The 25,779-nt window shown below is 38.4% G+C and overlaps 2 protein-coding genes across 3 annotated transcripts in view; both read right to left on the bottom strand.

The window, feature by feature from the left end:
* Positions 1-313: 313 nt before the first annotated feature.
* Positions 314-967, bottom strand: LOC124460319. The gene is made up of 2 exons (XM_047010859.1): positions 625-967; positions 314-565 (listed from the first exon to the last, which is right to left on the bottom strand). The coding sequence occupies exons 1-2, from the start codon at positions 947-949 to the stop codon at positions 318-320; spliced, it is 573 nt and encodes a 190-aa protein (XP_046866815.1). The 5' UTR covers positions 950-967; the 3' UTR covers positions 314-317.
* A 2,795-nt stretch (positions 968-3,762) lies between these two features.
* The window catches only part of LOC6642264 (glycine, alanine and asparagine-rich protein), a 67,455-nt gene continuing 45,438 nt past the window's right edge, over positions 3,763-25,779 (bottom strand). For both annotated transcript variants that reach the window (XM_023175593.2, XM_002064721.4), the window contains 4 exons: positions 5,563-6,117; positions 5,242-5,442; positions 4,460-5,174; positions 3,763-4,376 (listed from right to left, as the gene is read on the bottom strand). In XM_023175593.2, coding sequence (XP_023031361.1) covers positions 3,925-4,376; positions 4,460-5,174; positions 5,242-5,442; positions 5,563-6,117 — 1,923 coding nt within the window. In that variant the 3' untranslated portion in view covers positions 3,763-3,924. The remainder of the gene's footprint in view (positions 4,377-4,459; positions 5,175-5,241; positions 5,443-5,562; positions 6,118-25,779) is intronic.

A 25,779-nucleotide genomic window follows, 5' to 3' on the forward strand; every position in this document is an offset into this window, starting at 1 on the left:
CTTTGAGTAAAAGCTTCAGAAAAGATTGGCAGATTGAGATTATTTATATTTGAAATGGTTAGCAAAAATTTAAATTTGTATTTGTTTAGGTTGAGCGATTTTTAGCAACATTTGACATTAACATATCAGACTCAAATTTGTATATTACTCAAGTAAATTAACTATAATTACTACTTGAAATCGGACCTCTCCTAAGTACTTTTTCTATTCCAAATAGACTTAAACACAACTCTTTTGAATTATAAAGAAAATTATGTAATTTAATTTTTATATATTTTGTATAATTTTGTTAATTATTTCAATGTTTGTTTGTTTTATTATTGCTGTTGTAAAATTTTTTCGATTTGATCAGCTTGACGAAGTAATATGGCAGCATTTTCCCTATAGGCCAACATCGATTCCTTAGCTGCTTTTATTTCATTGGCAGTGAGTTTAGTTGATGCTGGTGGAGATTGTTCTACTTCAGAATTGATTGGGAGAGTGTCTTGTTTTTTTGATTCACTATTAACATTGGGAGGTTGATTTAAGTTGTCGTTTGTCACAGTTTTAGGATCGGTTGGCACAGCTTTAAAAGGTGTCAGAATGTTAGAAAGTACCTGTGCTACAAGTATTTGAATTACTTACTATTACTTTGTCCCAATGCACCAGGAAAGTAGCTCCAGCTCGAAGACACTCCGGAAGAATTCACAGCATCATTGTTAATTGCATGCGCTATGAAACCGCCTGGAGAAATTTTATTTGCGACTACTTCACCACCTTGCACACTGGCCACATTGTTAGGAAAAGGTACACCTTGATAACCAGATCTTCCATAGAATCCAGGCATCCAACCAAAAGGTCCACCATAACCTTGATATTGCACATTTGGATGATATAGACCACCATAACCGTATTGAGGTAGACCAGCGGACATAGCCACCAGCATGAAAATAACTAAAAATTGCTGCATCTTATTCGTTTGAAACCAGTTAACAGACTATACCAACGCCATGACTTTGCTTGAGGGTTTTTATACAGATTGAAGAACCTCGCCAACTGAGGACAGGTACGAACAAGAAATATTTGTTCAAACCACACTTATCATAATTGTTTTTTGAAAGATATATATTTATTTGGGACTAAATCTACATAGATTTAGGGATTTCTAATCTTTCTGCAGTTTTATTTACTTAGGTATTCAATGGATTAGAATATTCTTCATAGAGTTTGAAGTTTTAGATGTACTTCTAAGGCAGGAAAATCTAATGTGATAAATCGAAATTTTTTCGTTATCTTATTTACTTATTAACTGCTTGCAATAGTTTGGAAATTTGATAAATTTCTTAAATTTATGAATTTGAAATCCATTCGAATGCACAATCTATGATTAAACGAATTTTTTACCATTTATCCTAGCATCACATAAGGATATATTTGACTAAGTTTTGCATATTTCGTTATAATAAAGGAATATAAGTAAGAGACTTTTGTCAAATTTACTCTAAAGACTTTCGTGAAATTTTTACTCTATTGAGATACTTCAAATTTAAGCATTCGCTGAACAAACCTATATTCTGTCATCTTTTCAGTTTTATATCAAACTGCAATTAATTGATTAATTTTTTCAGACTAGATACCTCAGAAAAATCACTTGACTAATAAGTAGTATAGGGCCTGTTATTTAGAATATCTCTACGAAATTAATTGGGAAAACCTTTCGAGTCTGACTGAAAAAATCCAGTCCGATAAACTTTTCTTGCTAAGTGAATTTAAAATAGATGAAGTCCTAAAAAGAAATATTAAAACATTTCACATTTAATGTACATATAATTCTCATAAATTCTTTATTCAATCGATTTTAAAATGGTTTCATTTTGTTTTTTTTTTATTTTTTCTTCCGTTTTTATCGACATATTTCTCGATGGAATCATCTATGCAAATGGCCAATCATTTAGTTTTACATATAGTTCAGTTTTTTTTTGTTTTTTTTTTTTTTTGTTTATCATTATCGAATTGTTGTTATGTGTGAAATACTTGTTGATTAAATAATTTGTAGCCTTTTATATATATATTTATATATTTTAAATTCTATAATTTTGCTTTGCATAGCGATTTTCCACATCCATAATTTAACTTGTTGTTCTTTTTATTTTTACATGCACATTTATAGTTTGCAAAAAACATTAATGTTTGTATTTGAAATATTTTGTTTATTTTCTTTATTAATTTTTTTTTGTTTGCTTTAATTTTTTTCTTAAGGTTTTGTATTCATATTTCAATAATCGAATTTTTTTGTGGTTGAAAAGGAAAATCAACTGGTTTAGTTTGATTTAAACATTAAAAAAATTTAAAATATATACAGCAAAGAACATGAATAACAAAGGAAATAAATATTTTTTAATCAAAAAATTAATAAACAAAATCAATTGGTTGATTTCTAAGCTTTAAATACACATTTACCAACTTCTATGCCTTGCCACATTTTTATTTTGTTTTTACATTTTCTCATTTATATTTTTTTGTGTTTTTTTCTTTTTGTTTTTTTTTTTAGCTTATGCTTTGTAATAATTTTTCAAAGTATCACCCTGTGTTTTCTCATAGTTGTTTTTTTTTTTTTTTTGTTCCTTTTGCCTTAAAATGTTTTCATTTTTGTCCCATTTTTGTTTTTCTTTTTCTTTTTTAGCTTAAAATTTACAACAATACTTCAACTTATTAATTATTATTCATTTTAGTTTACTCATTTTTGCTTAACAAATTCGCGCACTTTCAAAAAGATTTTTATCCTCGAAATTTTTTCCATTTTGTTGAAAAGAAAAATTTTCAAGACATCGAGAGTTTGAGAAATAGAGGAGAGAAATTAATAAATTATATTAAAATAGTTCTGAAAATTAATGCGAGTGTGTGTTGTGTATGTGGCTATTGTATTGTAGCTTTACTTTTAGTAGACACTGTAGTACGTTGAACTATTGTTTTTTTTATTACTTAATCTGTTTATTATTTTGGTTGTTTTTCTTGGTTTAGAAGACTGATTTATGCTCAATGAACTGATCTGTTTTCAATTTGATTTGTTGAAGGATTAGATGAAGTAGTTTCACTTTGAATCTTATAAGACTGATCCGTTAATATCCATTCGATGAAGGAAATCTGTTTAAGCTTCTATATTAAAATTTAAGAGTTATAAAGGTTCTCTTTAAAACCATCAGATTAAACAATTTTTATTACAAACAATATGTATTTTCTTAATGGTTTTGGAACGAATCAATTCGTTAAGTTATGTTGGTTGGATGGAAACTTTGTCAGTGAAATTCATAGACGAAAATGATGAAATTATTTTAAAAATTATAGAAAAATTTTGAAAGCTTTCCTTTTCCAGATGTTTATGGAAAATGGCAGCAAAAGATCTATTCATATTAAAATATGAATGATTTAAAAAAAAGTTAAGATATTCTCAAAGATTTGGTGAACATATATCTGGATATAAGAGCAATTCATTTGGCTAAATCGTCGTCTTCTAATTGTAGTTTTATTGTGTGTTATTTTGCAATATTTTTGTTTAGTTTATCATTTAATGCTATTTTTTTTTTTTTTAATATGCTGTACGTAGTTTGGAGGAAAAAACACTTAAAATGTTTTGTTTAAACGAACTTTTTGGTTTTTCTTTCTTTTGTTTTGTTTTTTTGACTATTTTTATGTATGTGTGTGAGTGTTTTTTTTTTGTTTTGCTCTACACGCTTTGACTATTTTCTTTTGGTTTTATTTTTGGTTAGTTCTTTGTGTGTGTGTATGTGTGTGGCGTGTTTTTTGTGTGTAATGCAATATAAATTTAAATAGGAACAACCCAAACGGAGCCTGGCCATGTTTGGGTCCTTTTTTTGGAATTTCTTTTTGTAATTCTTCTTCTTCTACGTCGTCGTGTAAGTATTCTCTTCTGTAAGGGAGATGCGCTTACTGCTGTTGGACCAACAGTTGTTCCACCTGATCGGCTGTCCTTAGCAAGAAGGCGGCACTCTCCCGATAGGCGGAAATAACCTGTCGAGCTGCCGTCACCTCATTGGGACTGAGTTTGTGTGGCAAAATTGGGGGTAAGCGGGAGGATTGATTATCCAATCCTCCAGCCGCAGCGGTGGATTGCAATTGCAGTTGTTGTTGTTGCTGCTGTTGTTGTTGCTGCTGTTGTTGCTGCTGCTGCTGTTGCTGCTGTTGTTGCTGTTGCTGCAGCTGTTGCAGTTGCTGAGTGGCGGTAACCAAAGCGCTATTGTTGTTAGCTTGACTCAATGTAGCCAAGTTGGCCGCACTCAACTGGGAATTGATGTTAACGGCCATGGAGTTGTTGCCATTGTTGTTGTTATTGTTGGTCACACCAGTCGTTGGTTTCATAGAGAGATCGGTGGGCGTGACTGCAACAAGAAAAAAAAAGGGAAACATGTAAAGGGTAAAGAAACAATTACCATTTAAGCATGGTTCAAGTGGATATACTTACCATTTCCGAGTCCAGCCACACCTGGAAAATAGCTTGGATAACTGGGCGCACGGCCAGCGGCAACGGCAGCTGCTGCTGCTGCTGCCACAAACGGTGATGCCGCCGATGGTGAGCTAAAATCTGTGGTATATGGACTTGTGGCCGGCAAGCCGGCTCCATTCGATGCTCCAGCACCATTGGCCAAGGTCAGGCCCGTTACACTTGCCCCACCGCTGACACTGGCATTCGAGCTGAGAGCCAATGGAGAACTTCTGGCCGAGCTCATGCCGCCTCCACCGCCGCCGCTGCCTCCAACCACAACTGTGCTGCCTCCACCCGCACTGCCGCCACCCACATTGGTGGCACTGCCAAAGGGTAGCCCTTCAGCATGCTCTGAATTGGGTGTGGAACGGGCAAATCCCACGGCACTGACAAACGGCAGAGCGGCAGCTGCCACGCTGGTCAAACTGGCTGCATCGCCACCACAAGTCACTGTGGCATTGCCAGCCGTTGTAGTGCTAGTGCCTCCAGCTCCGGAGCTGGTGGCAGCTGCAACTGCTGCAGCAGCCGCAGCAGCTGCTGCCGCGGCCACTGCACTGCCAGGAGCTGGAACTGCGTGGGTTATGGGCTCCAGACCGATGCGCATTCGCTTGGCATTCATTGATTCGTTCTCGCAGGCAATGGCCAATATCTGTTCCGCCTGCACCGAGGTGAGATGAGCTGGCGTCGGTCGGGTCTGAAGGGAAGTGAAGGACCAAAAGTCATATCGTATGAACTCTTTAGCTTATTCAAGTTCAACTTACCGTATTCTCCCAGCCATCGCGTGTCTTCTTATTGCGTCTACAGGACTTCAAATAGGTGCGTATACGTTTGCGGGAACGGTCACTAAATTCGGGAAACTGACGAGCACAGGAGTCAATGATTGCCTGTATTTTCTCTTTCGGTTGCTTTGAGATGGGTATTATTCGATCCAGATTCTCGTCCACAAAGAGCCGTACAAACATCTACAAAGCGAATAGATAAAGCAATATTATAGACAATTCTGTTTGAATCAATCTAAAATTCGAATTCCTTTGGCAACGTTTGACTTTACATTCGCTGCGACCTCATCTCACATTACTCACATTGAAGGCCTTGAGGCGCTCCGGATCGTGCGTGGTGGCCAATTTCTCATCCAGCTTGTCATCAGAGTCATCTTCGGAAACCTCATCCTCTTCCTTCTGTCCAGACGAATTAGTCTCATCCTGTGTCTCCATCGGCGAGTGAGTATCCTGTCTCGGCACTGGTGACAACGAACTGTCCATTTTGGCACTGGCCGCCGCAGCGGCAGCCGCATTCTGAGCCAATGCGTTCTGATATTGAGCCCACAGGCCACCCACTACACTCAAGTCAGGACCCTCGGTGCCGTTTCGCACCGCTGTCGAGTTCTGGTAGTTCCAGGCCAACAGCATAAGTTTCAGTTTGTCGGCATCCTTCATCAGACCGGCATAGGCTTCAGATTCACTAGTACTGCCACCGCTGCCGAGTCCACCACCAACTCCTCCGCCGCTCAGAGTGCTGACAACATCACCTAAGACGCTTCCTGCCGTTGCGCCGCCACCGCCAACGCTCCCAACGCCGACGCCAACCACACTGCTGGTCGAGTCGGTGTTTGTGGCCGGTGTTGCTGGTATGGTTTCCTGCACGACAAAATGAAGAAGGATACGAGGAGATGAATATAAGTTCGTTTGGTGACCGCACAAAGTTTTTTGGTAACGGAGTTCGATATGCCCCAAAATCCCAATGATTAGAAGTAGCAGGCACGGCAACCAGTTTCAAGTTCGTTAGACCATTCAATAGTATGCACACCACACCAAGAAATCCAACAAAAGAAAGAGGGAAGAACACAAAAAAAAAAAAAAAGGAAACACCAAACAACTCAAAGAAGCCTAACCCTATCCAAAGAAAAAACAAAAAAAATACAAGGAAACTTTTCTCGACTTTCATCTTCTGGACCCAAGCAGCATCGTTTTCCTTTCTGTTTTTTATTTTTGTTTTTTTGCAGTTTCTTCAGTTTAGTCCTTTGTGCCAAGGAAATTAGTTGCAGGGAAGAGAAAAGTCCATGGGGGATGGACATGGAAATAAAGATGGGTTGTCTGTGGCCAACGCTTTGCTCTAATGAAACATTTCGTTAGCCAAGATGTTGGGCCGTTTTGTTTTTTTCCTACTTCCCCTGATGCTTGTGGTTGAAGGACAGTAGCTAGGTAAGGGCACAAATGAAGTCTTCTCTCTCTCTCCTCAATGTTCCCTTTCTTCCCTCGTCGTTTCTAATTTCGCTTTTAAGAAATACAGGCGTAAGCCAGAAATTTTGTTTCTACTCCCTGAAGTCTTAATTAACATACACGTTGGTAGAATTCATGGATATGTCAAGATGGGAAGTGATTATATGTTAAATAAATAACGATTAAAATGGAAAGTAAATACAAGTCTAGAAACTATCAAACTCAACTTTTATTATAGTTTTGACCTTGCTGGGAGAACCCAAAAAAATGCTTAGCCAATAACTGTAAATTAACTACACAACACACACAACGCTTCAAATAACATGCTCAACATTTTTGCAACTTGATTTTCAACTTTAGTTTGCTCACAACTTTTGACATCTTTCCCACACATGGCTCATAAATTTTCATTGCACATTTGAGATGTATGTGTACATGTGTGTGTGTGTGTGTGTACGTTTGTGTCTATTTATTTGGAAGAGGCGGAACCTGTAAGTAAATATTTTTGATTCTATTGGGTACTCGAAATATTTGTTTTATTGCTACCTCAACGCCAACCCGTCAATCTCCTGACTGTCATAGAACCACAGAGACACCCGCCCACACACACACGCAGACACACACACACAGATACACACACTCATACATCAAGTGCAATTTCTTTTAATTTCTTCAGCACGATTGCTTACGAGTAGTTGGGTTTTCGAATTTGAATTCTCATTAGACTAAGTTGTCAGGCCACAGCATCGAGACCAAGTCGAGTCGAGACTGACAGTTGCCTTGTCTCAAGCAGCAGCTACACATCTTTACCTCCCCCACCCACCATACCCTACCCCTAAAAACCGATGTCGCAACCACAAAAACTTTAGAGTTACCGCCCTTACCCACTCCAATAGTCCACCACTTGCCATTTCCATCTTCCTTTTGCTGCCTTCAAAGACCCAGACCCAAAAAACCCTTTGCTTGAGACAAAAACTAATGCATATGTTTAGGCATTTTAATTTATATACGACAACCTCTTGCCATCCACCCATACCCACTAGAAAACACACACACAAACACACATGTGCATATATAACAGGAGGACTTCTAAGAAAGCTCACACACAGGAGTAACCCCAACCTCCCTAGTCATCGTTGTAGTTGTTGTAGTCGTCTCCGTTGATAAAAGCAACTTCCATTTCATTTAAACTACAATTTCCTTGACAGTGCACAGAGAGGCAACCCCTGGGCTAGGCGGCAGATGGAGATTGGTGCTGAATGTGTATGTGTGTGTGTGTGTGTGGGAGTGGGAGTGTGTGGGGATGAGTGTGGAATGGGAATGGTTTTTGGGGGGCTAGCAGCAACCCTTTCACGCACTTATGAGTTAAACGAAAATTTTCTTAGCTGCCTTTTAGGCGCAAACGTTGGAGTAAAAGTAAAATGTCGGTGATGAGGTAAGTAAGAATTGTGGGCGGGGGGCGGCCAGGAGGCTGGATGGCTGGCTCCGTCTGGAGAAATATGTCATCGGCAGTTGGTTGAGTAGAGAGTAGCAGAAGCAAGAAGAAGGAGGGCTCCTGCCTGGTTGCTTGGTTCGGTGGTAATTCATTATGCGTGTGCTCAGAAGGCTTTCTGGTTCATTGTAGTGGTGTGTTGTAGTCTGCTTTTAGGCGCAGCCAGCAATAACAGCAACAGCAACACCAACAAAAACAACAACAGCACATGTTTACCCTTATCCTCAGACTCTAGCATCCCCCTCCTAAAAGTCAGTCCTCACTCTTTTGGTTAGTTTTGCTTTCACATTGAACTCCAAGATGCCAGAAGCCTGCATATTTCTCCAACTGGAATACTTTTAGGCCCACTGCCGAAAAATTCTATACAAGTATGTGTGTGCGTGTGTGTGTCTAGAAACTGTGTGTACCAAAGACTTCAACTCTCTAGTTGATAGATGAAGAGACTCAAAGAGTGAGAGAGACGGAGCAGAGAGATGGAAGGAGACGAGATGATGCTGCGGCAAATGGAAATAAATGCTAGGATTTATAATCCTCAGTGCTGTCTGTGCTGCCTTCCAGGTGTTACCCATACGCTTGCCAAGGCACACACAACAAATTACTTGCCAATTTTGAAGGTATATATAGAAGGGGAAAAGGGGAACATTCTAAGGCAAATTGGGAGGCGAACCGGAGTCAAGGTTGCCTTAGATGAACCAGACATAAACTTCTAGCATATAATCCAAGCTTCAAGTCACAAAAAGACTCCCGAAGGAGTTGTTGCTACCGTCTCAACTGAAAATTTACAAAAATGTCAGTTTTCCCATTCCTCTGCAATCTTGTCCAGTCATACACACACACACACACACACACTGTGTGTGTGTTGGGTCTTTCTTTGAGCCCATTCTCCTCTGCTGCTTCCTTCTTCTTTTTATGCTGCTGCTCCTGCTGCTGTTGGTGTTGCGTTTTCTTGTATCATTTTAATTAATGGTAAATTTGTACGTTTTCTTCTTAGTCGTGCGGTTGTTTTTCTTCAATGGCCAATGGCTTGCTTTTGTGAAGAAGTTAGTAAAAGGGTAAAAGACTTCCTCAACTCCAACTTCAACCCCAACTCGTTGTCTTAGTCTTAGCCAAAGTCTTGTCTTTTTGAATCACAAAATTGTCGTTCTGCTTTTGCCATGCTTGATTAGAAAGTTGACCTGGGAGTTGTAGGTTGACGAAAAGGTTAGGATACCCATGGGAGTATTTTTTTGTTAGCAAATTCATGTAAATATGTTACGGATTATTCTATTTTAAGTTAATTCAATATTTTTGACTAGGTCTATCAACAATAATACAAATCACAAAACATTAAGACTATAAACTCGTCTGAAATTAGAAGTATATAAAACATTTTAGCTTTGGTAAATTGAATAATAATGCATTTTTCCGATTTCTTGAGTCAGAATTTTAATTTTATATAGAAAACAAAAACTATTTAACTTCTTTTATAGACAGAAGTATTTAATATATTACTACCCAATAAAAAGAATTACTTTTGCTGTACAACTTAAATAATTAAAAACTTCAAAGATAGATGTCGAACATGTTTATATCTGACATGATAGAATTTGATAAAAACTTTTTCGCTTTAACTTTTTCTGTATACCTGCTTATACGATGTAGGTATATATATGTATGTAAATATATGTGAATAGTAAAAAAATATACATAAAAACATTTCATTGCAAAGCTTCAAGCTGCATCCCTAAAATGCATTAAATGCATATACAACTAAAAAAAATATACATACAGAGTTCAGTTATATAAAATATATAGAATATATGTATATGTATATTTGCGTCCCCTAAAAAAATATGCATGTATAGTAGGTACATGTTGGGTCAAAGCAATTACAAAAAACTGCCCAAAAAATGCAACTGTCGTCCTATTCCGGGCAGCCTGGGGTGCAGCCAATGTTCCAATTTTAAATAAAAAAAAAAGAATATAACCAAAAAAAAAATTCGAAAAGAATTTAAAGTAAAAATATAGAAAAAACGAAATAAATTGAGAAACATGGCGAAATTGTTTTTTTTTTTTTTTTTACCCGGCTAGATTCTGTGGAGCCAGTGTCAAATTAGTTACCAGTCATGGTTTTAGCCCAGGAAATACATGAGAGTTAGGAGAGGAGGAGGCCATACAACAAATATATGGGAAATATATTGCACATAAAATATTAAAAATGAAACATAGGTAGAGAGGTATGCACAAATATATATAATATACATGAATACACAGATCTGTTCCGAAAAAAAATGCATGTGGTTATATTTGTTAAAGGTGGAATTACATGTTTGAAGTAAATAAAACAAGAAGTAAAAGAATATTTGCTGAATAGGCCAATAAATGGCTTAGTCGGTTGAGTTCACTAGATGACCGATGAAAATGGTTTATATGTAGCTAGATATTAGTTATAAAGAATCCTCCCAAGCCAAGCCATGCAAGTTTTTAAAAATAAACAATCAAAAGTAAGAACTAAAGAAAACGTTTTATTCACTAATTTCCAAACTCAAATCATATTAGACCATAATGCACATAACACACCGAATGAAATATCGTCACTAGGAGGACTAGGTAAGGCAGAATGCAGCCCTCTGGTCATGCCAACTGTGAGCACTCATACGCCGTGTGTGCACCATTATAAAATTTTACCGTTTCCGTTGAAATTTCTATTTTTCTGTTTTTCTTTTTTGCCAATTATAGAGCGGTATAAAGGGTGGGGTGGAAGTGGAGTGATGATGGGCTGAGCTCAGTGGCCAGTTGAAAGTTTTGCTGTGTGTGTGTTGCATCTAAAAAGCGAATTCTGCAGGCACAAATGCATACTCATGCAGTCACACACACACATACATACATTGAATGTATTCAGAGAGCGAGAAAGCATTTGTACTTATTTTTATGCTTTGCATTTGCCGCGAGAAACGAACAAAGTGCAACCAACAATTGGCAGTGGCGGAAAAAAAATATTTGCAACTGCATTGAAATAGAAAATATATCTGCCAGAATACCAAAACACTATGATTCTTCAATACACTTTTAAGAACGATTTCTAACGATTTCTCATATGGGATGAGAACCTATTTATATGGACTTGTATGGACAGGAAACTGTTCTCCTCTATTTATTCTAATCAATCGCCATTTAATATAGCAATTTGAATTGAGAAACTCCAGTGAGATCATCTTATGAGTTTGATTGTTTTTGTTTTTGAAAATGGCAAAAGACGTTTAGACGTTTTCAAAACTTTTTCAAAGATTTTAAAAGTGAAACATGTTTTTTTTTTGTAGAATTGATATACTTTTCTAGGGCTGTGAAATTGCGACAAATAAACAGCATAAACATGCAAAAAGCGAAATCATAAATTTTGCCCCTAAAATGTGAAGCTATGCGAATTCTTGGACTTTACATTTTCCACTATATGGATCTGCCTGTATAATTGTTCTTAAAACGATTTCTTAATAATCGAATATAGAATTTTGAGGTAAATTGAGTTTGTTTTAATGACGTTTTAAATTTGATTAGAAACTAATTTGGTTCTTTTCATTACCTATTGCTAGTTTTAAAATATTACAGAAAAATAATTCACTAAGATTTTCATATTAATTTTTGATGCTAATTATTAGTCTACAAGGATTTAAGTTGTCCCAGAGATGCAAATAGAAAACTCTTTGACTCTGACAGCCCTAATGATTTGAAAAATTGTGTATTTACTTCTTTTCATTGTTGAAACACATTTCTTGCTGCCTATTAACAGAGGCAAAATGCACCATCAATTGGCATCAAAGCTTACCGAGTGTATGGCAGCTCCCCTATGTGTGTGAGTGTGTGTGTGCTTGTATGTGTGAATGCAGCTTAGCTCTTGCCCAAACTCATGGCCATCAACCTGCTTGGCCACCCTTTCCACTTTGATAGCATTGATGATGTTTTGGTTTTTCATTTGGCGCCCCAATGGATAGGCTACATTATTTTGCAAACACACAGAAAATGTTGGGTGGGTGGGGGACTTAAAAAAAAAGGAAAAAAGGCGTCCACTTTACGCTCTTGATTTGCTTTTCATTTTTCCTGTGTCGTTTTTTTTTTTGTTGTTTCTTCTTTGCGATTCGCCGCAAAACGGGTCAAAGTTACTCACATTGTCGTAGGCGCTGGTGGATGGGGTCGAATCCGGTTGGCGAGGAGGGAAGGAGGGCCACGGAGGTTGTGCCGTATAATCGTTTCTGCATGTGTTGCCCACTTTTTGATGGGGCCACTGTAACTAACGGTACATGCCACTCAATCGCACAATAACAACAGTGACTGGTAGTGCGGAGGCGTGGCAGGATTTTTGCTTCCCATTTCCATTTTTTTCGTGTTTTTTTTTTATGCAGCACGCGAATATTATTTGCCGAGCGTCATAAAGTATGCAACATTTTGTTGACCAAAGCATAGTAGAATTGCCGGGAGAGAGTCAGACACAAAGGGGGCATAGAGACGCCGCACCTTGTCTGGTCTGATTAGTTTATGATGCGGTTTTACCTACAGCCGGATGACCCAAAGCATCGGGTGTAGATGTACATTGTTTGCACCAGCTATTGCATTTTTATGTTTTGGTTTTTTTTTCTTTCTTTTCTAAAGTCAAACACGCCAAAGTTGCTAATTTAAGTGGGTGGGCATGCCATTTTCGGTCTGGCTGGGAAGTTGTTAAGCATTTAGCATAATGTTTAGGTAAATTGTGCAATTTAAGACGAAACGACACAAAATATCCGACATATGGCAGACGTTAGAAAGGTTTAGAAAATGAATATATCATTAGATGTCTATTAAGGACAAGCAAGTGGAGCTAGAGAATGTGAGCACATCTCGACAAACAGTTGTGCCTTTTGTATAACAATAAGAAGTAGAAGTAAAAGTATTATTTTAAATCTTAAATTTTAGAGCTACAAGTGAAAACCCTTTAGCATAATATTTTTAAATGTAAATGTATAGAAGACTTCCCTTTACTCTAGCCACCAGCGGTCGACTCTCGCTTATTACTTGTTAAAGTTAAGTTTTTCCCACCGCAAACATTATGGAGTTAGATCCGCCACTGCCCGACATACCCCCATTAAACTACACCCTTTGATTTCATAAAATAAATGTTTGAAATTATTTAATTCTAGATTTTGCTAATTGTTCGTTCAAGGACAGATGACAAAAGGACTTCTGCAAATCTAGATAAAGTTTTTAGGCTTGTAATAAATTTACCAAATATTTTATATGAAATCAATAAAAACGTAAAACGTGATGGGCGGATCTAGAACTGTGAAATGGGGGAAATAAATTTCATTAAATCGAAGACTACCTACATATTTAATTATAAAATAGAAGACAATTGTTTTGACTTCATAAAAAGGTGTCAAACTAGTGCCATTTTCCAAGATTAAAAGTTCGAAAATCAAAATGGCTCAAAATATGAGAAATATAAAATATTATTCAAATATATTATAGATCTTTCTTAAGACCCTTTTTTTAACATTTATTCAAGTTTTTGGCATAGAATTGAAAATATAAATTTATTGCATATGTTTTGAGGAAATTGAAACCTTTTGGCAACCATTCTCTCACCCTTTTGTTGCATTTTCAATTATCTAAAGGCATTAAAAATATATTCTAAATGTATATTTAATTTCCCCTCTAGGGACATGTGTAATGTTTCAATCATTGAAAGTCAAATTTCTCGTAATCGACATTACGTACCCCTGTCAACCTCCAGCTCATTTGTAACATTCAACACAATGAATGAATATCCCATTCCCATCCCATTGGCCTCCTATCAGGAACAGAAATTGAAACATAATATTGTCAGACATTGATGCCCATTTCCTTTGCCGGCAAACCGCAACAACTTTTGCCTCTTCTGACACTTGACCGCACTTCCAACTCCACCAGCTCCAACTCACACACACACACACACACTCCGCGTCTTTCATAGACGAGAGAGAGGTGCGTAAATAAAAAAGTATGTAAAAAGAAAGAATTCCCCAAGCCAATCCACGGCTCCCCCAACCCCCCCTTAGCAGCTTCATCTTTCTGGCACATATGTTTCCTTTTTTTGGTTTGGGGGATGATTATCTCCCTCTCCGCGACTTTGGTTGGGTATACAGAGTCAGTCCAGGTTATTCGTCCCCCTCTCGCCCCTTGCTAGGCAGGGATTTTTAATGCTTTTTTGCACTTCTCATTTGTGTATTTACAACAAAAACAGCGGCAGCAACAGCAACTATGCTTATCACCGATTTCAGGGATGCGTGAGAGTAAAAAAGAGAAAAAAGGCTCGTTGCACACGTTGCATGCAAGGACGGCAGGACATGCGGCAGGACGAAACAAATGTGCAATTGGTGCGCACAATATTTTTAAAGGCGGAGCTTTTTTGGTCCTTTTTTCACGCGCTGGCCACACGCACAACGCACACGCGACTCTCACTGGATAGGACACACGGGAACTGCATATGCATCCATGTCTATGTGTGTGTGTGTGTAAAAATAATACGCATACAACAACAGTGGAGGACAACAAAAAAAAAAAAGTAAAACGGAAAAAAGAAATGGTAGGCCGAACCGAATGCCGACGAACGCATCAGCATCGGATGGCCTACCGCGGGGGGCATTATTATCAATGAGGCGCGAGTCCATAGCAAAAAAAAAGTATGTATATATATATATATATATATATATAAAACCAAACCACTTCTTCTCCTCATCAGCTTCATCAACGTGCCCCCAAAGTAGGCGTAGTTGGGCAACAGAACAAAAAAAGGATCCGACCGAGCAACAACTGCTGCTGCTGCTGCAGTCAGGTCCGCATACAAGAAAATCTACTTACTCATCTTCCCAACCAGGCCCAGACATCACAATTAATGCCAGCCCACACACACACACACACACACACACCGAGAGACACTAATACACGCACTCACTTACACACGCACATGTTGTTCGGGTTGTTGGCCAGTTAATGCCACCCCCAGCCCACTTTTAGATCCTCTTCTCCTATTCTTTGCCTAGCTATAATTTCCATGCAGCAACAAAAATTGCATTTTATTTTTGGTTTTCCGCCTCGCAACGAACACATTTTCCACTTTTTTTGTTGTTGTGTCCCCTCTGCCCACTATCCCTATACGTCCCCCCTAGCCCTTGTTAGGCATACGCATCATGTGCCCTGTTAGTCAATGCATTAGCCATCCTTTCTATCAACCTGTTTTGGGGTTTTTTTTTTTTTTTTGCTTATTTTTTTGTTGTATCTCTGCCACATTTGACAAACGAGGTGTGAGGAGTCTGTGCATAGACTGTGTGTGTGTGTGATGCACAGCCTAAAAGTAGACAAATACTTTGACCATGTAAAGTGGTGGCTAATGGCAAATCTGTCGTATTCAAATTATACTCTAATCTAATTTGTTAAAAAGAAAATTGGTAAACAAAAGATTACTGCTACAATTTAAGTACGTTAAATACTAAAAGTATAATACCAAGCTGCAAATCTCAATTTGCATGCTTATGAAATTGACGCCAAAAAGTGAAGTGCTAAAACTGCTGTTCCTATTTCCAGAAACGATGGTTTGTCTATATATAATAGAGGAAATATATTATTGAAATATTCTTCTAATAAACGTTTTTCCAATTGATACACAAAAAACTATGAAAGTATTTTTATATTAAAGCAGTATGCCCACATATCTTATATATATCATCATTAATTCTGATAGTTTGATAGCTGATTCTATCAAACCATCTTTTCACGTTGATTTTTTGTTCATTTACCAACAAGTAGCTAAATTTAATAGTCTTCTGTCTCCAGTCTGCCAAAAGTTCATATTGAATGGTGGTTAAAGTTCCAATGGAAATATATTAATGTTATCCGTAGTACTTTAATATATTGGAACTTTTATCATGTTATCCGTAGCACTTGAGTTTGTTTTTAAAGCCTTTAAAGCTTTTAAAATATGATTTATCTACATAAAAAATTTCAAAATTAGGCGATCACCTCAAAGACCCTTTGGTTGGGGGTAAAAAGAGGCGAGAAAGGTCGAAATTTATTTATAACATATAATATATTTCTATATATTTCCATTTTCGCGAGGTGTCCAGACCCAGACCTGATCACGAGAGATAAAAAGTTAACGAAATTAAGCTTGCTCTGTATATAGGAACTATATCCTAAACCTTTTTTTTTAAATCCAAAATGTTCGCGAAATATTATAAAAAATATTAAAAAAGATTTAATATTTGTACTATATTTTTCTGTAGAAAGTAATAGTAAGTGACAAAAGCTTTTTGGATTGCGTGAGTATTCATCAGTATCGGCACACAGGCTGACAAGAAGATATGAAATTTAGATGAATCGCTTTCCTTCTAACTATGTTTTGTCTGAATTATTACCCCAGACAAAGTTGCTTTGTGATGACTTCTCTTTCTTTCGAATTATTGTATTCTTCATGGATGGCTAGAGCAACAGAGTTATATTTTGTGAGGTGAGGCTCAACGTGTTGTTGCAGTTGTAATTGATTTACGCACATATATGTATTTAAAATTTAGTTTTTCTTAATTAAGACCTAAGTAAATACAATTTGTAGAACCTTGCCCTCATAATATTGAATAACTGACTTGAGATTTAGCTTTATTAATTGTAAAGACTTTGACGAGTTTTTATTTTATTTAATAATAGTTGTTTGACATGTATGTATTCATTACAAATTTGGCAATATTTTCGAGACAAATGATTTGGTCTTTCTGCAATATATCGAGCATTATTATACATATGTACTTATGTATATGAATGTCATATTGTTTCGTTTATACGAAAAACATTCATTTTCTAGTAAAAACTGTCAAAGACAGAAGCATATGCCACATCAATCAGAAACGGCCGAAAAAAATCTCTATCCATGGCGTTTTTCTTTTCAATTGTGTATTGTGTTTTTTTCTTTTTTGATTTTGTTTAATTTGGCATTTATATTTGTTATGATTTTTTGGCACAAAAAGAAGTTTTAGTTTATTTAATATTTCATTTATTAAATATTTGATGGGCTGTTATACACATACATATGCATATATACATATACATATATACATATTCTCAGTTACATAAAACAAAACAAATAAATACAGTACAAAAAAAAAAAAAAACGTAGAAAACAACGATTTTAAAGTTTTTTGTTATTTTAGTCCAGGCATTTGCATATTCAAATGATTTTTTCATAAAATATTGCATAAAAAATTTATTAAAAAACAACAATGTGAAAGCATTTCAATTGATCAGAGGAGAGAGACCAAGAGAGCGAGAGAAGGGAAGTCAGGCAAAGTATGTAAATTATATGCTTTATATTTTATTCAAAAGTTTTTCTTATTTTGTTGCCAAAAAAAAAGCAGAGAAAATTAGTTAAATTTGCTTTTGCTTTGCTTATTGACCTCATCTACTCGAGGCATTATGTTAATATGTCTGAAAACGCTACTTGCACCCACTTGATTTTGAGCTAACACTCCCTCTGGCTATGGCTAGAGTGCAGTTTAAGGCAGCTCAGGTGAGTTGCTGCACACTTTGGCTTCATCTAGCATTTGACATTTGGCTGGGGCCACACACAGCACACGTGTCGTATGCGTAATGTGCGTGAACAGAAGCATCAATGGTTAGTGAGAGTGAGAGTGGAAAGCTGGATTTTGCCATAGATTTCAGTTAACTGCAACACAATGTTGACGTGTTGTCGTCAACAGCATCCTGCTCATCGTCATCATCATCATCCCAATCATCATCATAACCATCATCATCATGATGATGATGGTCGTCGTTGCCCTTGCGTTTGCCATTGCCATCTTCATCAACTTCATGATGAGAATTCATATGCAAATCCAAAACGCAAATCAGCATTAGGCACTGTCTCTTCCTATATCTCACAGATGTGAGTGTGTGTCTCTCTCACTCAGTGTGTACGTGTGTGGGTCTATGTGGCCTCAAAGAATGGCAAATGGTTTGCCAGATGAGGCGTGCGAAACCAGGTAAGAGTTAGGCAGGGAAAGTGGCGGAAAAGTAGCTCGGCAAACAATAAGCGGCAGTTAATGCACTTTACATAGACGAAATCTCAATGCAATTTAGTTGCTGTGTGTGTGAGTCTCTATAACTTGTGGCATGTTATGTATGTGTGTGGGCATTATAAGACTATTTAGCTAGCTTATTGGCTTGACTTTTAATGAGCTAGATTTTGTAACTGGAGTATGAGATAATTGTTTCTAATTTCATAAAATGGATCAATATAATCGATTAAGAGATCAAAATACTTAACTTCTGTTGACTGTTTTAGATGATTAATCTATCTTTAATCTAAAAGTGAGTATATGTCAATTTCCAAGGCCCCCAAACCGCTCCCAGCATCATTTCTCTATTAAAAGAAAATCTTGTTAGGAAAACCCATTAAAGTTCCGCATCCCCATTAACATTTTACCTTCTAGATATTCTCACTCCTAGACCAATGCCAAGCAATGTGAAAAATCAAATTCAACATCCAACTGGCACTCAGCTATCAGAGTTCTCATTGCAATTGAAGGTGGGTTGGATAACCCAAAGCACCCACTCCTCGACTACCTCCTCCACGACCTCTTTGCTTTCTCGTCACCAATCGAAACAAATCATAATCAAATCGAATTTCAGTTGATTTTTACTCGCAAAAGACAGTCAGCAGTGAGTTGGAGCTGCCATGGCTGCTGCTGCTGCTGCTGCTGCTCTAGTGGCCTTCTCCCATGAAGTTGAAGAACTTGGGACTCATTTCAAATGAAACGAATGAAGAAGAAATGAAATGGCAAAATGGAAGGGAAAGGAATGCAGTCAGTCACGACTAAAAGCAAAGAGCAAACAGAAAAATAAAGAAAGGAAAAATCGCACATAAAATTGATGATAAACCGTTCCAAATAATATTTTTTTCCTTTGACGCCCCAAGGCGGAGGTGGAGACCGACTGGCAGCAGCAATAGCAAACGAAGGAATGGAAGAGGTGGCACGGTGGCTCAGTAGCGGGCCATCTTAGGCATGGCCTAAACTTCCTGGCTCGGGATTTTGGCAAAGGAAATGGCTCTGAAGTCTGAAGGCGAAATGATGAATTATTTGCTGCCTCTTTCGTTAGGCGTCAAAGTTTCGCAGAAAAGGGGGCCAGGCGCAGGATAGGACCAGAGGGTTACCGAGAAGAAAAAAAAAGGGAGAGTTGTGGCCCGGTGCTGCGCAAAAACATAAAACCGAACGCCTGGCCCAAACAAACAGTTCTTTTTCATTGCCTCGCCTGTTTCTACTGGCTATATACGTATATATTTTTTGTGTTTTATTTTTTTTGGTTCTCCTATCGTTTCGTATATGTAACCCCAAGCTGCTAAAGCATTTTTGACACAATTTGTGCCACTGTCGCTCTCGGTATGTGTGAGGGCGTCAGAGGTTGGTCGATGAAGGCGGGGGATGGTGGAAGGGTCGGTGGCATGTGGATTGGGTTCGGTGGTGTCTGCTGCTTGAATGATTTTTAAACGAGGCAAGAAATCCCAAAAGATGCGGCAAACGTTTTGTTGGCATGAGTTCACGTGGGTTTCTCGTTTCTCTTTTTCGATGATATTTTACTTCTTTTTCATTTTTTTGGCTTTTTTTTGTATTTGTGTTTGGATGCCTTTATGGACAGTTCCCTATTGTGCTGCCATCCTCTGCCTTCCCCTCAAGGCTCACAGTCAGATAATACAACAACAAGAATTTTGTCGGCCATATCCAGTGAAATGAGAGTTACGAAAAAAAGAAAGAAAAAGTAAAGGGAAAACTTTTTTAGCATCAAAGGGTTTGAGTTTAGAATTGGGGATCAAGCCAAAAAGAAGCAGAAAAACCGAATGTCTGCTCCTATGGCAAATGTATGAAAAAGTAGAAAAAAAAGGAAGAAAATTCGTTGGTCTGTCAAATTAAAAATCATTATCTTTTATGAATCAGAATTTGCTATTTATTCATTTACTGTCAATTAAGAAGTGGCAAGGGAAGTTTTTTTCAGTTATTGAATTTTTTAGTTAACCGAAACTTAGTTAACAATTTGTGGAAAAAACTGAAATTGTGTTTGTTCCTTTAATTGACGTGGTTTCTTAATTATTTTTTGTAGATTTGCTACCGCAAGGTTTCATTTCTCGTTACTAGCCGATTTCAAGCCATTGAAATGCGTTGAGCAAATGTTTCGCTTTTACAAAATTGCAATAGCTTAACATATTTTGTTGCTTATGCCCCCGTCGTCTGGCCCTGTTCCCGTCCCCGCTCCCTTGGCCACATCACATTGCAAGTCTCTCAAAACAATTCCCGACGCTGACTCCGGGAACCCTTTTCATTTTACTTCGAGTGCGAGGGCGAGTACGATGGTTGGCAGACGTACGAATTTTCCACATCCCTAAATCGCTAATCTGCTACGCATTTTTGCCGTGCCATACACACGGCACCCCACCGTCTTCGCCCCTTCCGTCCCTTCTCTGACTTTTTGTAATAATTTCGTCCTCGTTGGGTGAGTTCCCGTTTTTACTTTTTTTTTTGTTTTTCCTTCTCTTTTTTTTTTGCGCCCAAGCGCAAATCGGCAACTTTGAGCGGTAAAGTTTGGTTTGGGAGGGTTATGGGTTCGGTTGGGTTTGGGTCTGGGTCCTGGCTCTGGTAATGCACACAGAAATAGTCCCGCACACACACACAAACCCATATGTGCGAGGGCGCGATAAGGCGGCAGAGAAATTGAAATTGTTACCATTTTGTGAAGGTTGCCTGGGCTAGACGAGGACAAGCATCGCTTCTAGGTGTGCTAAACTCAACTCAACTCAAACCCATGAAGCACCCACCGCACACGTACCCTCATTCCAAAAGGGACAGCCAAGGAGTTGGGGACACGCGAAGGTTGTAAAACCGCCAACGCCGACGATGGAAATTTTGTGCTGCCAACTTTCAGGCGCTCGCGCAAAACTCAAGTACGCTTCGGGGACGACGTTGGGATGTTTAGGGATGGGACATAATGGAGGTGATGCAGATGGAATGGGTATGACGGCAGGAAGCTTTCCTTCCTGTGGCTGGCTGTTTTGCCAGGCGGCATTCGACTGCGCCATCGCGCGTTGGTTGATTATGATGGCGCCGGCCATCGACTTGGAGAGGGGAGACTGGTTTTATATACATTTCATTTTTTTTTTTTTTTGTGTTCCTTTTCTCTTTTGCTTTTCTGGGTTTTATTTTTGGGTTTACCTCAGCATTCAGACGCGAACATTCGTAAAACTGCTTATATAGGGACTTGAGTTATAGATGTAAGCCAAAGCTTTGCAGACGACTTGAAAAACTTTGTTTCAGATGCCAGAAATGTTGACTAGAGGAATTTATTTAAAGACTATGGACTATAATGTGTAATGAATTTAAGATTAATCCAATGAAATGAGTACAAGGCATAGTTTTAGCTCTACCTTCCCTTCCTCTCATCCTCTGCCCTTTCGTGTGAGGAAACTTTAACTTTTCATTCTGAATTGTGTAGGAGGTTAGTATGAGAGGTGTTCCTCGCTCTAGCTCCAGCTTATGAATGCATACTGCTAATGCCGCTTTGATTAAAAAACGCAGCCAGTTTTTAATTTGTGGCAATCCAGCCACTCACTTTGTGCCACTCGGCGATTCTTTGGCAGAGACAAAGGCAGCCAATGATTGAAGTATGGCGCATATCCTACTTTTTTTTTTCAATTGCACCCCTAGAACCAGAATGGAGAGAAGCCCAGCAGCTGGTTAGCTTGTCACTGCTGCACCCATCCGCTAGTCCCCATCCAACCATCTCTATGACTATAATTTTTATGTAACTCATGTGAACTCGCCTACCAATTAAAATGTCTGCAATGGAAAATGTTGGACGAGGTACAGCATGGAATTGAGGTTGGGCAAGAGGAGTTAGGCACCGTCGGATGTGCTTATGTCGCTAATAAACCGTATTATTAAGTGCGTGGTTGGTTTGGGATTGGGGCTTAGGCTGCATTTAGCACTTATCCCCACTGCCAACCAACCAACCGCCCAACCATCCATACACTTACCACCCACTCAATCCACCCAGCCATGCACCCATTCACAAATGTTCTTCTAATGTGTTTATGTGCTAGAGGAGAGACGAAGCCAGCGCCCGGCACTTTCAACTTCCGTCGGCAAATGTATAATTCTATGCCACTGAACTGAAGTTTTCTTCTCCTCCCACTTCTCCCAACTGCCCCCTCCACCCTTCGACCCATTGAGAGCCCTTCACAAAGACCATTGCGTCCATGTAAATTAATTTTAAGCTGCTTACCGTAAGAGTACCAACATTTTTTCTTTCAATTATGCTTCTGCTAAAATTTGCTATCCCACACGCGAAAAACCCAAAAACTAAACAACAAAAAAAAGAAACTATTTCCAACTTTTTAAGGAAGGCAACAGGTTTTCTTTTTTCTGCGTTTACATCACAAAGGACAGTCTAGTGGGTGACTGCGTAAGGACAAGGTGAAGTATTTTCCAAGTTTGCTTACCTGCAATGAAAGAGATGGAAATTTTGGATATTAAGTAATGTTGTTGTTCAGGATTATATGAGATACAAGAAGCCTTAAAGTATGCAATTGTACTAATTAAGAAACAACTTTTGCATTCCAGATTTTTATTAGTGTTTTAATACATTTTTTTTATTAGTATCAAATTGTTTTTTTAAGACTTTTTGCTATTTTTGGTACACTTTTTTCCTACCCCAACATTTTTTGTCTCATTTCAGTTTCTTTGTTTACTTTTTCTATAACTTTTATGTTTATTAAATTATTTAAAGTAAATCAGTTAATACGAACCCAATGAGAGCTTTGACTCTTAGAAAGTGTTATATACATAGGAAATTTATAGGTAAAAATGGGTTTAAGAGTTGCATTATTTAGCAGCTTCACTTGACTCAATATTAATACAATTAACCCCTTTTCTCTCCCTCTCGCACTCTCTTTATCTCTTACACTTGTATAAACATATTGAAAACTTTTCACTAGTCCCCTCTTAAACAATATGAAAACTTTAACTGACAATACATATTTAGAATTTCATTTTGCCAATTTTTACAAAAAAGAACTGCATTCGTTTGCCATCCAATTCATCATTATCGGTTGCTCTTCCTCCTCGAATGGTTATAGAGGTCAAAAGTAAGACAAACAAGCGGTTCAGTTGGATTCGCTTATTCCACTTTTCTTCTTTTTTTCGGTTCTTGGTTTTTTTTTTTTCGTTTTTGTTGTTGGACAGACAAACGTTCTGATAAACTTTCAACCCAAGCCCAGAAAAACAAAAATGAGAAACGGAAAAAATAGAAGCACCATGGGCCGTTGGGTGGGCATCTTTGGTGGAAATTTATGTGGGCAGCTAGACGGCGAGTCAAAACTTTTGCATTGAATTTGAGCGGGGCAAACAATTTCACTATGAACGTACATATATCCATTCCGTCGGTTTCTTCTCATTCTCTCTCTCGCTTTGGTGTTTCATTTTTTTTATTTTTGTGCCAGTAGTTTTTGGGATAGAGCAGAAACAAAAGGATTTTGCAGCTAAAGCGAATGGATTTTTAGTTAGTTGTTATTATTTTATATGGGGCCTGGACACCAACTCCGACTCGGACTCGGACATGCAACTTTTGCAGCAGCAGCAGCAGCGTCCAACTTCGTAGTCCTGGCAACGTTTGCCCTGGAAGGGGTACAGCGTTCATTTTACATTTCTTTTTTTTTCTCTCATTCTCTTCGCTGTTTCTGCTTTTTTTCTGGTTTTTCTGTTTTTTTTTTTTTTTTGTTGGAATGTGCGCCAAAGCATAATAATAAAAGCGAAAGGAATGGGGAGAAGCGAGGAGTAACATGCTCGTTAGCCCAGGCTAGAGCATAGAGCGGGCAAAAAAAAAACACAAAAACAAAAAAAAAGAATAAAATGGAACGAAGCGAAGGAATAATCTAAAAAATGGAAAACCCAAACGAAACGCAAGACAAACTTTGCTGCCAGCGTGGGTACAAAATAAATGAGAATGGAAGGGGCCAATGGTTGAAGGTTGAAAGGAGGAGGCCTTAGGTGGGTGAGGGCTTAAGGGGAGAAGCGGTCTCGGTCTGGCTGAAGGACTCCAACAAAACGCTGGATGAGTGCCACGGGCAGAGCTCGAACTTAAAATGGACAAACGTGCAAAGGCAGAGACCCAGCTGGAAGAGCACAAGAGTATGGGGTAAGCAGCAGGACTGCCTGATGAGCAAGGACTATGGATAGCACTGATGGCAAAGGGATGGGGAAAAGTGGGTGGAGTAGAGTATAGAAGGTGGGACGAAAGTCGTACTGGGGGTAGCAATAAAAAGCGTGGCGGACCGACCGACGTCCGCGTGAACTAGTCCGCTAGTCTCTGCATTCTCCTTCAGCCAGCCAAGAGACTTCAGACCGAGAGCTGACTAAGAGGGTTCTACATCCCCCAAATAAATATAAAATGGGGTGTTCTTAGGGATGTGGATAGAGGATTGTTGGGATTGAGGCAAAGCAAGGAAATTTTTGTATAAAAATTGCGCTGGCAAACATCAGACAAGGGTAGACCAGGCAGTGAATGAAGAAAGGGGTAACGGAATCCATGGAAGGAAGCAGAAGGGTTAGACTTGTCCTGGGTCTAGTCATGGGTCTGTGAGACTCCCAATTCGCTGGCATTTGTGTGGGTAGCGTCCATGGGACAGTAGGGTAAGGCAAGTAATAGGTGGGTCGCGTGGTGGGGAGCTGCGCACGGAAGTAAAAATAGAAGGCGGTGTCAGCATCAAGCATCAAAGACAAGACACAGCAAATGGTAGAGGAATCGTTTTCGCACAGTGGAAAAATACTGCCAGAAAAACCACTAAAATTTTTAAATTGGTAATGAGAAATATTTAAAATTAATCTTGGATATTGGGCTACATTTCTTTTGTAAAGCTAATTACTTATTCAATGTGTTTATTGATTGATTGAATGATTAATTATTGATTCATAGGGATTTCAATATCAAACTAAAATTTCTTCCACTGTGAGTCAGGCTCAAATCCTACTAGTAGGGAAGGTCTTCGACTGTCTTGATAGTGGAAAATAAAGCCCACGTTCTCATAAAAGCCCCTCCAGGATAGACTTTTCTGTATTTTTCTGTATTTTTTTTTTTATTTTTGTCTATGTGCTACCCAAGGCCTGAGTTCGTGTGAGACCTCTGGAATGGGTAGCTAGGTGGGCAAATGGGTTGGTGCGCGGGGGTAAGAAGCAGAAGGAGCAGGGGCTTACGAGAGCGTTGAAAGGGTACAAGACAACGAAGCGTTCTCGTTTCAAGCATTGGTCCGCAGCTGAAATGTTGCTGACTTGAGTTAGTTGCCGCCTGCTTTGGATGGTTACTGCACTGGGATGATGATGATGATGGAATGGAATGGGATGGAATGGATAGGGTGAGGTGTGGCGGTGGGTGAAACTTGCGATGGGTTGGCAACGCCGCTTGAGTAATTCAATAGCAGCAAAAGGGTAGAGAAGTAAAGTTCTTAGAGCACGCTACGATGTACGTGGCGTATTTCATTAGCAGAGTTGGTCGAAGGCAACTCATTCCCTACCCTT

The sequence above is a fragment of the Drosophila willistoni genome, assembly GCF_018902025.1.
Source record: "Drosophila willistoni isolate 14030-0811.24 chromosome 2R unlocalized genomic scaffold, UCI_dwil_1.1 Seg167, whole genome shotgun sequence".
Lineage (NCBI taxonomy): Eukaryota > Metazoa > Arthropoda > Insecta > Diptera > Drosophilidae > Drosophila > Drosophila willistoni.

Excerpts from the sequence above, each read along its gene's own strand:
- LOC124460319 (XM_047010859.1), bottom strand. The coding sequence starts at position 949 with ATGCAGCAATTTTTAGTTATTTTCATGCTGGTGGCTATGTCCGCTGGT. Across the intron at positions 566-624 it reads TGCATTGGGACAAAGTAATA|CTGTGCCAACCGATCCTAAA; the intron begins GTAAGTAATTCA and ends CACCTTTTAAAG.